This window comes from Rhinopithecus bieti, unplaced genomic scaffold, assembly GCF_001698545.2.
Source record: "Rhinopithecus bieti isolate Rb0 unplaced genomic scaffold, ASM169854v2 scaffold_10548, whole genome shotgun sequence".
In the NCBI taxonomy this organism is placed as follows: Eukaryota; Metazoa; Chordata; class Mammalia; order Primates; family Cercopithecidae; genus Rhinopithecus; species Rhinopithecus bieti.
The window spans coordinates 1,159,634-1,170,673 of record NW_016806834.1 but is presented as its reverse complement, the minus strand read 5'-3'; the positions used below and the strand labels follow the sequence as shown (position 1 = coordinate 1,170,673).

General features: G+C 44.7%; 1 protein-coding gene across 16 annotated transcripts in view; it reads left to right on the top strand.

Annotated features, from left to right (window-relative positions):
* Positions 1-10,775, top strand: part of PIP5K1A (phosphatidylinositol-4-phosphate 5-kinase type 1 alpha) — a 50,265-nt gene extending 39,490 nt beyond the window's left edge. For 11 of the 16 annotated variants that reach the window (XM_017877718.1, XM_017877716.1, XM_017877717.1 and 8 more), the window contains 7 exons: positions 428-511; positions 1,381-1,429; positions 2,199-2,283; positions 4,357-4,503; positions 4,672-4,801; positions 9,444-9,489; positions 10,075-10,775. In XM_017877718.1, the coding sequence (XP_017733207.1) occupies positions 428-511; positions 1,381-1,429; positions 2,199-2,283; positions 4,357-4,503; positions 4,672-4,801; positions 9,444-9,489; positions 10,075-10,077 (544 nt within the window). In that variant the 3' untranslated portion in view covers positions 10,078-10,775. Of the gene's footprint in view, positions 1-427; positions 512-1,380; positions 1,430-2,198; positions 2,284-2,807; positions 3,504-4,356; positions 4,504-4,671; positions 4,802-9,443; positions 9,490-10,074 lie in introns of those variants that run through there. The other 5 variants (XM_017877721.1, XM_017877720.1, XM_017877719.1 and 2 more) reach the window with 3 other exon arrangements.
* The last annotated feature ends 265 nt before the right edge of the window (positions 10,776-11,040 follow it).

Genomic DNA, 11,040 nt, shown 5'->3' with positions numbered 1-11,040 from the left:
AAAAAAAAAAAAAAAAAAGAAAAAGAAATCCTGTAACATGAGTCTCAAGAAGAGTGTCTTAGTGGGCATAAATTAAGATGGCAAAAGTACTGAAGTTGAGTTAATTAGGAGAGCATTCCCCAAATTGCTGAGTAGTGGAATTTTAGATTCTCTTTGGTGGAATCAGAGTGGAAGAGGTAGGCAAGGAGATTTGGAGAAAACTAGATTATAATACATACCCTAGAGAGTTCCTGGGGTTAGAGAAAGGATCTCATTTTCTCCTGTTTTTTTAATATATTTTTTTCTCTTTTTGTTTTTTTGATCACTTATTGTCTGATCTCCTGGTTTATGGAGGATGAGGCAGTTATGTTTAGGTTTCACTTCCCTGTCCTGATCTGACTAAACTAGCCAACAGATTTTCTCACCCTTTCCTTTTTGCCTTTTCCAGTATGGGTGGCATCCCTGCCCGGAATAGTAAAGGGGAAAGGCTTCTGCTTTATATTGGCATCATTGACATTCTGCAGTCTTACAGGTGAGGAGCATATGGATCCCAAATTAAGAGAGGGTGGATACAGATAACCACTCATGTTTCTCTTTTAGATGGGTTTGTTGCCAAGTTCTTCCAGAAGCAAGAATAGTGAGTTGCAGTCTGGCTACTTACTTCATTAGTTTTCCTTGGTCTATTGGTTTATTTCCTTGATTTTGCCTCTTTCCCCGGCCTTTATAACCCTCCCTTCCCCATCTCCCCAGACATAATGTATACCTTCTATGGAAAGCTGAGTCAGTCTTGGAAGCACCGGGGTGGAATATGCCATCTGTCTGGCTCTTTGCAAAAACCTATGAGATGAGTCATGCTCCACATTGGGATACAGCTAGAAATGCTGCCCTTTTCCATGGAGGAAAAACAGGAGGGTCACTGTGTTCTGTAAAAGGTATCAGCCTGTGGAACTAAGAGGCAATGAAGTGATGATCAGGGAGGAGCTAGAAATGTTAGACCCGGGTTTTGTTCCTGTAAGGTTTTAAGTACTAATGAGGACTGGACAGTACTTGGTTTGTTGGTTCAGTATTATCATCCAGTTTTAACTACCCTTTCCAGTCTTGCCCATCTGTTCCTTCAGCTCTCCTTTTATAATAAATATTCATGTTCCTGATTTGCCAGGGACATAAATTGACCTTTTCCCATGGGGGAATAATTGACTTACCTAGAAACAACATTGGTCTCCATGATGAACCAGCACTGCTGTGTCTGTTCTTGGGAAAACCAGTGTACTAGTAGATGTGCTTTCTCAGTTTCTGTCTTTTCAAGGTTTTCTATTAGCCCTTTAACCCCCTAAAATATAAAGTTATTAAGATCATTTATTGAAAAATGACATGAGGAAGTGATGTACATTTTTCTTGCAGGTTTGTTAAGAAGTTGGAGCACTCTTGGAAAGCCCTGGTACATGATGGGGTAAGTAGCAATACTAGAGGCTCTCTTACCCACTTCTGCCTCCATCACTTCTGATTGGCTTCCTCAGTTTCTTGCAATTTTTTCTTTTTTTTTTTTTTTGAGACAGGGTCTTAACTCTGTCACCCAGGCTGGAGTGCAGTGGCGTGATCTCGCTCACTGCAACCTCCGTCTCGCAGTTTCAAGTGATTTTCCTGCCTCAGCTTCCCGAGTAGCTGGGACTACAGGCACACGCCACCATGCCCAGCTAATTTTTATACTTTTAGTAGAGACGGGGTTCCACCATGTTGGCCAGGCAGGTCTCAAACTCTTGACCCCAAAGTGGTCTGCCCACCTTGGCCTCCCAAAGTGCTGGGTTGAGACGGAGTCTCGCTCTGTCACTCAGGCTGGAGTGCAGTAGCATGATCTCAGCTCACTTTAACCTCCACCTGCCAGGTTCAAGCGATTCTCATGCCTCAGCCTCCCATGTAGCTGGGATTACAGGTACCCGGCCACCAATGCCTGACTAATTTTTGTATTTTTAGTAGAGATGAGGTTTTGCCATGTTGAACAGGCTGGTCTCGAGCTCCTGACTTCAGGTGATCCGCCCACCTCGGCCTCCCAAAGTGCTAGGATTACAGGCGTGAGCCACCATGCCTGGCCTTTTCCATTTATTTCATTTGTGGGTTTTAGCCTTCTGCTTGGGACTCAGTCTGGGGGAAGATGGCACTTGGACTACAGGTCCTCTTGCTGGGCCTCCCTCTAACTCTATAGCCTTTCTTCTGCTCTGCAGGACACTGTCTCAGTGCATCGCCCAGGCTTCTACGCTGAACGGTTCCAGCGCTTCATGTGCAACACAGTATTTAAGAAGATTCCCTGTAAGTGGTTTCTACCAAGTGACTGCCTACTCCTGCCCAGTTGGCAACTCCTACCTCTGGTAGGGAGCTGCCAACGCCAGAGGCCTCTCCTCCCACCTACATCCCATGAGAGCCATTTCTTATCCTTTGTGTTAGTCAGTCTGTCACAGTCGTTTCCAAGTTGCTGTTTCCCCCTTGGCTCTTACTGCGTATGTCAATGAGGTGAGGGCCATTTCTGGGGAACTGGGATTTACAAAAAAAAAAAAAAGTGTAGTTGTGGATGTAGGATCCATGCTACAGAGATAGGCAGAGCCAGACTTTTATGTACAGAGATACACAATGAGGTTACCATTGTGTATCTCTGTTTTATCTTCTACTCTATCTCAAGTGGTTAGAGAAGCATTTACTGATTTCTGCTTAGCACATGTTATTAGTCTCTTTCCTCAACTTTCTTGTTTAGAAAGTGCCAATGTTCTTTTTTTGCAAATCTTCCATGCTGCTACCACAGCAAATTCTAACTTCTCTTTCCCTTCTTCTCCTATTAGGCATCATTAGTCACATGGCAAGGGAGAGGGGACCTAGGCATGCCAGATAGTCTTAAGGGATATGGAAAAACCAGGCTGGGTGCAGTGTCTCACACCTATAATCCCAGCACTTTGGGAGACCAAGGCAGGAGGATCAGTTAAGCCCGGGAGTTTGGAACCAGCCTGGGCAACATGATGAGACCTCATCTCTACAAAAAATTTTAAAAAGATAAGGAAAAAAATCATTTCAATCTTTACAAAATGATAAATATACAAGGTCAGTTATTTAGTGCTGGGCACATACGTGCTAAGAAGATGTAGAGTGAAAGAGTTACCTTTCTTGACCGGGCACGGTGGCTCATGCCTGTAATCCCAGCACTTTGGGAGGCCAAAGCAGGTGAATCACCTGAGGTCAGGAATTCGAGAAGTCTGACCAACATGTTGAAACCCCATCTCTACTAAAAATACGAACATTAGCGGGGTGGTGGTGCGCACTTATAATCTCAGCTACTCAGGAGGCTGAGGCAGGAGAATCACTTAAACCCGGGAGGAAGAGGTTGCAGTGAGCTGAAATAGGGCCATTGCACTCCAGCCTGGGTGACAGGAGAGAAACTTCATCTCAAAAAAAGTTATCTGTCTCAGGTTTTACTATAGGATACTATTAAAGAAAAAGGGGGGCCAGGCGCAGTGCTGTAATCCCAGCACTTTGGGAGGCCGAGGCGGGCGGATCACAAGGTTAGGAGATCGAGACCATCCTGGTAACATGGTGAAACCCCGTCTCTACTAAAAATACAAAAAAAAATTAGCCTGGCATGGTGGTGGGCGCCTGTAGTCCCAGCTACTTGGGAGGCTGAGGCAGGAAAATGGCGTGAACCCGGAAGGCGAAGCTTGCAGTGAGCCGAGATCTCGCCACTGCATTCCAGCCTGGGTGACAGAGTGAGACTCCATCTCAAAAAAAAAAAAAAAAAGAAAAGGAAAAGAAAAAGTGGGCAGGGGCAGTGGCACACACCTGTAATCCCAGCACTTTGGGAGGCAGAGGTGGGTAGACCATCTGAGGTCAGGAGTTCGAGACCAGCCTGACCAACATGGTGAAACCCCGTCTCTACTAAAAATATAAAATAAGCTAGGCATAGTGGCGCATGCCTGTAATCCTAGCTACCCAGGAGGCTGAGGCATGAGAATCACTTGAACCCTGGAGGCGGAGGTTGCAGTGAGCCAAGATCGCGCCATTGCACTCCAGCATAGGCAAACGAGCAAAACTACATCTCAAAAAAAAGGAATTATGCATTAGGGTACATTTCATCTGATGGAAGTAGAGCAGCTGTCAAGGTTCCATGTTGGAGGGGTAGGTGTGGATATGTTTCCTTTCCTCTAGGTTTTATGCCTCTTGGAAAGTGAAGTGAGCTAACACCTTGTTCTCTGAATAGTAATTCATAGAGCCCATCTTTGTTGACATTAGCCTTTTCACTTTTCAGACCAACTTTGGGTATGTATTGGGGATACTAGCAATTTACTTGTATGGATGTCTTGGTAGTGGTTGCTAAGTAGGCTCTCTCTTTCCCTTTTGAAGTGAAGCCTTCTCCTTCCAAAAAGTTTCGGTCTGGCTCATCTTTCTCTCGGCGAGTAGGCTCCAGTGGCAACTCCTGCATTACTTACCAGCCATCGGTCTCTGGGGAACACAAGGCACAAGTGACAACAAAGGCGGAAGTGGAGCCAGGTCAGCACTATGGCTGGGGTCTCCATGTGATTGGGTACTCCGTCCCTTCCTTCTGAGCCTTTACCTTGTCCGGCTAGGACCTCTGCTCCCATTTCTATCCAGGAAGCCAAGCTGCTACATATTTTTCCTTGTATTTACCGTACCCCATCTTCTCTTTCTTTTTTCTAGGCGTTCACCTTGGTCGTCCTGATGTTTTACCTCAGACTCCACCTTTGGAGGAAATCAGTGAGGGCTCACCTATTCCTGACCCCAGTTTCTCACCTATAGTTGGAGAGACTTTGCAAATGCTAACTACAAGGTTTGTTTATTGGCCCCTTTCTCCATATAATTTTCTCTCTCTTTTCAAGTCCTTGGAAACCTCTATAATATGATTGCATCGTAATAAATTACCCCAAAGATTAGTGGCTTAAAATAACAAACATATATCATACTTTCTGTGGGTCAGGAATCCAGGCCCAGCTTAGCTGGGTCCCCTGGCTCAAGATTTCTCATGAGGTGGCATTTAAGCTGTTGGTCAGGGCTGGGGTCTCATCTGAAGGCTCAAATAGGAGAATCTGCTTCTAAGCTTATTTATGTGGTTACGGGTAGGATTCTGTTCCTTGTGGGTTGCTGAACTGAAGGCCTTAGTTCCTTGCTGCCTGTTGTCTGGGGGCTTCCCTCAGTTCTTTGCTACATGGACTTCTCCATAGGACAGCTCAGAACATGGCACCTGGCCTATCTGACGGTGAAGAAGAGAGTATGTGCCTATGCAGAAACCGTAGCCTCTTATAACTTAATCTCAGAATTGACATTCTACTACTTGTGCTATATTCTGTTCACTAAATGCAGCCCACACTCAAGAGGAAGGGATTACCCATAGGTGTGAATACCAGGAGGTGCAGGGATCATTGTGAGCCATCTTAGAAACTGCTTGTCATAGTCTGCCCTCTGGTCTCCAGTAATTTACATACCTCCATGTCCAAAATAAACTGACCCCTTCCAGGATCTCCAGAACTCTCATCCCATTGTAACATTAGCTCAAAGTCCAGAGTTTTATTACTTAAATTAGGTCCAGGTTTGGATGAGCACCCCAGGTATAGTTCTTTAAGCACAGCTCCTTAAGTACAGTTCTTCTCAATCTGTGAACTTGTGGAACTAAAGAGACAGTTATTCTTTCCCCTTGTACCTAGCATACAGTGGTGAGACAGGCATTAGATAACCAATATACACATTTCTGTACATAAAAGGGGAGAATGGGAGGCACAAAAAGGAGTCATTGATTTTATTAGCTGTTCCAAAATCCAGGAAATGTTGGAATTTCTTTTATTAGGCCTCAAAGCAGAATAATTCTCCATGGTTCTTGGCTCTACCCTCTAGACTCTTGGTTTTGTCTTCTGAGTCTTCCTTTTTCATCAAAGGTAGAGTGTGTTTTTACCTGAGTTCTTTTCTCAGCCTGCTTCTTTCCAGTAGAATTTTGGGGGAACTAGTGGTCTCTTTATTTTGTACTGTTTCTGTCTTTTTTGATCCAAGGTGGCAGTGTTTCTACTGACAGAAGATTTTGTGGGCCTCCTGTGATTCTCCTTGGGATTTACTCCATTAGACAAAAGCCACACTCATAAATATCTTCTTCATGAGACCTAAGCTTCTTACAGACCCTGCTTTTCGGTTGAAAGGATCTGTGAAACAATCTTTTGAACAGCCTTTTGTATGATTGAATAGCACAATCAGCCCTACATATCCACAGGTTCCACATCCCAGATTCAACCAACTGTGGACTGAAAATACTTGAGAGCCTGGTGTGGTGGCTTATGCCTATAATCCCACCATTTGGGAGGCTGAGGTGGGAGGATTGCTTGAGGCAGTTTGAGACCAACCTGGTCAATAAAATGAGACCCCCGTCCCTTAAAAAAAAAAAGAAAAAAAAAGAAAAGAAAAAATAGTAAAAAAAAAAATTCTGAAAATGTTATGTTGTTGCTGACATGTACTGTACAGTTAGGCCTACAATGGTTGTGTCTGTATTTAACATGTACAGAATTTTCTTGTCATTATTCCCTGAACAATACAGTATAACAGCTATTTACATAGCATTTACATTGCATTAGTTATAAATAATCTAGGAATGATTTAAAGTATATGGAGGGCCAGGCATGATGGCTCACACCTGTAATCCCAACACTTGGAGATAGAGGCGGCCAGATTACTTGAGCCCAGGAGTTTCAGATCAGCCTGAGCAACATGGCGAAATCCTGTCTCTACCAAAAATATAAAAAAATTAGCTAGGCGTGGTGGTATGTGCCTGTAGTCCCAGTTACTCAGGAGGCTGAGGCAGGAGGATCGCTTGAACCCAGGAGGCAGAGGTTGCAGTGAGCCGAAATCGTGCGGCTGGACTCCAGCCTGGGTGACAGAGCGAGACCCTTTCTCAAAAAAATAAATAAATAAAAATAAAGTATATGAAGGATGTGTGTAAGTTATATGCAATCTATGTAAGAGACTTGTGCTTGTGGATTTTGATATTCAAGGAGAGGTCCTGGAACCAGTTCCCCACAGATACTGAGGGCTGACTATACTCTGAACCAAGACCTTTTGTTTTTCTGAGGTCTTAATGAAATGTTTCACAGTCACATTTGGCTTCATCTTTAGACCACATTTTCTTGGCAGTGCCCTGGAGCTTATCCTTGCTCAAAAGCCTTTTTCATTTTTTTGGGTAGACATGATGTCTCACTGTGTTAACCAGGCTGGTCTTAAACAGTCCTCCTCCCTCTGCCTCCTAAAGTGAGCCCACAGTATGTGGCCTGTCATTTCTTAATTTTAGCATCGTTTGCTCTCTGGAGAGGCTTAGAATTTTCAAAACCTATCAAGTTCTGGCATTTTTGTTTAATAGTCCTTCCCATAATTTCTTTCTCTTCTCTTACATTTTACTATAAGCATCAAGAGAAAACCAGGTGGCACCTTCAGGACTTTGCTTGGAAATCTCCTTAGCTAGATTGTCCAATTCTTGAGGCACATATTCTACTTTTCACATAATCACAAATCACGTTGTTACTAAACTTTATGCTGCTACCTTACTAGGATCTCCTTTCCTTCAATTTCCAATAAAATTTTTCTCAGTTTAAGCCCTCACTGGTAACCCCATTTAAGTCCAAAATTCTATAAACAGCATATTCAGGACACTAACTTTTCACTAAAATGCTCCTTGAAGCCACCCCCAATGTTTTGTTTTTGTTTTTTGAGATGGAGTCTCACTCTGTTGCCCGGGCTGGAGTTCAGTGGCACAATCTTGGCTCACTGCAATCTCCGCTGACAGGGTCTCCCTCTGTCACCCAGGCTAGAATGTAGTGGCACTATCTTGGTTTATTGCAACTTCCACCTCCCAGGTTCAAGCGATTCTCCTACCTCAGCCTCCCGAGTACCTGGGATTATAAGCATGCACCATTACGCCTGGCTAATTTTTATATTTTTGATAGAGACGGGGTTTTGCCATGTTGCTCAGGCTGGTCTTGAGCTCGTGGCCTCAGGTGATCTGCCTGCCTCAGGCTCCCAAAGTGCTGAGATTGCAGGCATGAACCACCGCACCGGGCCACCACCCCAAATTTTAGATTTTGTTACAGCAGCACCTCAATTCCAGGTACAAAATCTGTATTATCTATTATTGTGTAACAAATTACCCCCAAACTTAGCTGTCAAAAACAAACATTTGTTATCTCAGTCCGAGTGTGGTGGCTCACACCTGTAAGGAGGCCAAGGAGGGCGGATCACCTGAGGCCAGGAGTTCGAGACCAGCCTGGCCAACATGGTGAAACCCCGTCTCTACTGAAAATGTAAAAATTAGCCAGGCGTGGTGATGCGTGCCTATAATCCCAGATACTCAGGAGGCTGAGGTGAGGGAATTGCTTGAACCTGGGAGGCAGAGGTTGCGGTGAGCCATGATTGTGCCACTGCACTTCAGCCTGGGCAACAGTGAGATTCGTCTCAAAAAAAAAGAAAACAAAAATTTGTTATCCCAGTTTCTGTACCTTAGCTGGATGCCTTTGGCTCGGGTTCTCTCTGGAGATTACAGTCAAGCTATTAGTCCAAAAGCTTATCTGAGGGAAGATCAGGTTCTCAGCTCACTTATATGGTTGTTGGCAGTATTCAGTTCCTTTGTCACATCGCCCTCTCCATAGCCAGCTCTTAGCATAGGAGCTGAATTTCCTCAGAGCAGGCAAGCAGGGGCTAGAGCATGAGTCCAAGAAGAAGCTATGGTATTTTTATAATCTAATCTCCAAATTGACATTCCATCTCCTGTGCCGCATTCTGTTCACGAGAAGAGAATCACTAAGTGCAGCCTACACTCAAGAGGGGAGAGAATTACACGATGGCATGGATCTCAGGAGGCAGGGATCATTGGGGGGAATCTTAGAGGGTACCTACCACATCTGGAGATTGAAACAGAAGAGGGCAGAGTACTGGGAAATGTTTTATAGTATTCAAGAAGCCAAATATAGTTAATTAAAACAGTGTGCTTTGCCGGGCGTGGTGGCTCATGCCTGTAATCCCAGCACTTTGGGAGGCCGAGGCGGGCGGATCACAAGGTCAGGAGATCGAGACCATCTTGGCTAACATGGTGAAACCCCAACTCTATTAAAAATACAAAAAAAAAATTAGCTGGGTGTGGTGGTGGACGCCTGTGGTCCCAGCTACTCAGGAGGCTGAGGCAGGAGAATGGCGTGAACCTGGGAGGTGGAGCTTGCAGTGAGCAGAGATCGCGCCACTGCACTCCAGCCTGGGTGACAAAGTGAGACTGTCTCAAAAAAATAAACAGTATGCTTCAAAATCTAGTAGCTTTTTAGCCTCTTCTTTCCAAATTCTAAATTGATTCTGAAGTGAAAATTAGAGAGGCAGTATAAGATTTTAGAGGGGAGTCCTTTGTTGTTGTCTTCTAATTCTTTTTCTCTCTGCTTCTGTTTTTTTTCGCCTATTAGTACAACCTTGGAAAAGCTTGAAGTTGCAGAGTCAGAGTTCACCCATGTGAGTGTCTGGGATGTGTGGGAGGTGAACGTTTTGCAGGGTATAAAGAGGATCACTGATGGCCTGGAGCAGGAAGTTAATTGGCAAGATTAGAGGATCTGGGTACCTCCTAAATCTTGTTTTTTATTTTTTATTTTGTTTTTATTTTTATTTATATATTTTTTTGAGATGGAGTCTCACTCTGTTGCCCAGGCTGGAGTGCAATGGTGCAATCTTGGCTCACTGCAACCTCCGCCTCCTGGGTTCAAGCAGTTCTCCTGCCTCAGCCTCCCGAGTAGCTGGGACTACAGGCCCACGCCACCATGCCTGGCTAATTTTTGTATTTTTTGGTAGGGGCAGGGTTTCACCATATTGGACAGTCTGGTCTCGAACTTCTGATGTTGTGATCTGCCTGCCTTGGTCTCTCAAAGTGCTGGGATTATAGGTGTGAGCTACCGCGCTCGGCCGCCATCTTGTTTTTTTTAAAAAATCTTCTGTACCTGATACTCGGAGGCTGAAGCTGAAATAGAAACTTCTTAACGCTTGAATTCCATCCCTGCTTAATCTCATACTCCACATCCTTAACTTTACACTCTCCTTTTACAGTAAGCGCAAAGCCTCAGAAGACCTGGAACAAGATTTTGCCATCTCTGTGATCCCAAGATGTGTCAGCCCTTGCCCCAGCAATGCTGAATTTTCTTCTACTTGGTCATCAAAAAAGGAGTGTAATAGAAGCGAGGGGAGCTCCTCCTCCATCTTCTTGCTGAAGAAGAACCTCCTCTCCTTCCCCTTCCTCATGAATGGGCATTAGTGCCTCAGACAGTTGAGGACCGAAGCATCCCCTCCACTCCAGAGTTGGCTGGTACGGATTTTCAACTGGCTAACCCTTGGCCTCCACAATTGAATTTTTTTCAGACCCCCATTCTTCATGCTGGAAATGGGATTGCTGTACTTGGCAGTTTTCTTTCCCCTCATCTTTGACCAGGAACTGGACTCTTAGTTTCCTCAGGACAGAATAGCTGGCACATTATCTCCACCTTAGTTCTTTCTCCCTGATCCCCGGAAGAATACCCCTGTAATCTCTGTAAAGGTTTTTGGGGGGATAAGGGAGTTTAACCACCTCTCAGCTTTCTTCTTTTTTTTTTTCCTGAAAAAAGGAAAAGCGCACAGCACACAGTTTCAAGCCAGCTTCAGATCAAAACTCCAGAAGTGTTGACAAGATGCCTATTTGTAGGGTTCCCTCAGAAGAGCCATGGTGTTTGTGAAGAGAAGAGTAGTGATTGCTCGGCCAGAAGCAGCTCCTCTGTTTTTTTTTTTTTTTTTTTTTTTTTTTTTTTTGAGACGGAGTCTTGCTCTGTCACCCAGGCTGGAGTGCAGTGGCCGGATCTCAGCTCACTGCAAGCTCTGCCTCCCAGGTTCACGCCATTCTCCTGCCTCAGCCTCCCGAGTAGCTGGGACTACAGGCGCCCACCACCTCACCCGGTTAGTTTTTTTGTATGTTTTTAGTAGAGACGGGGTTTCACCGCATTAGCCAGGATGGTCTCGATCTCCTGACCTCGTGATACGCCCGTC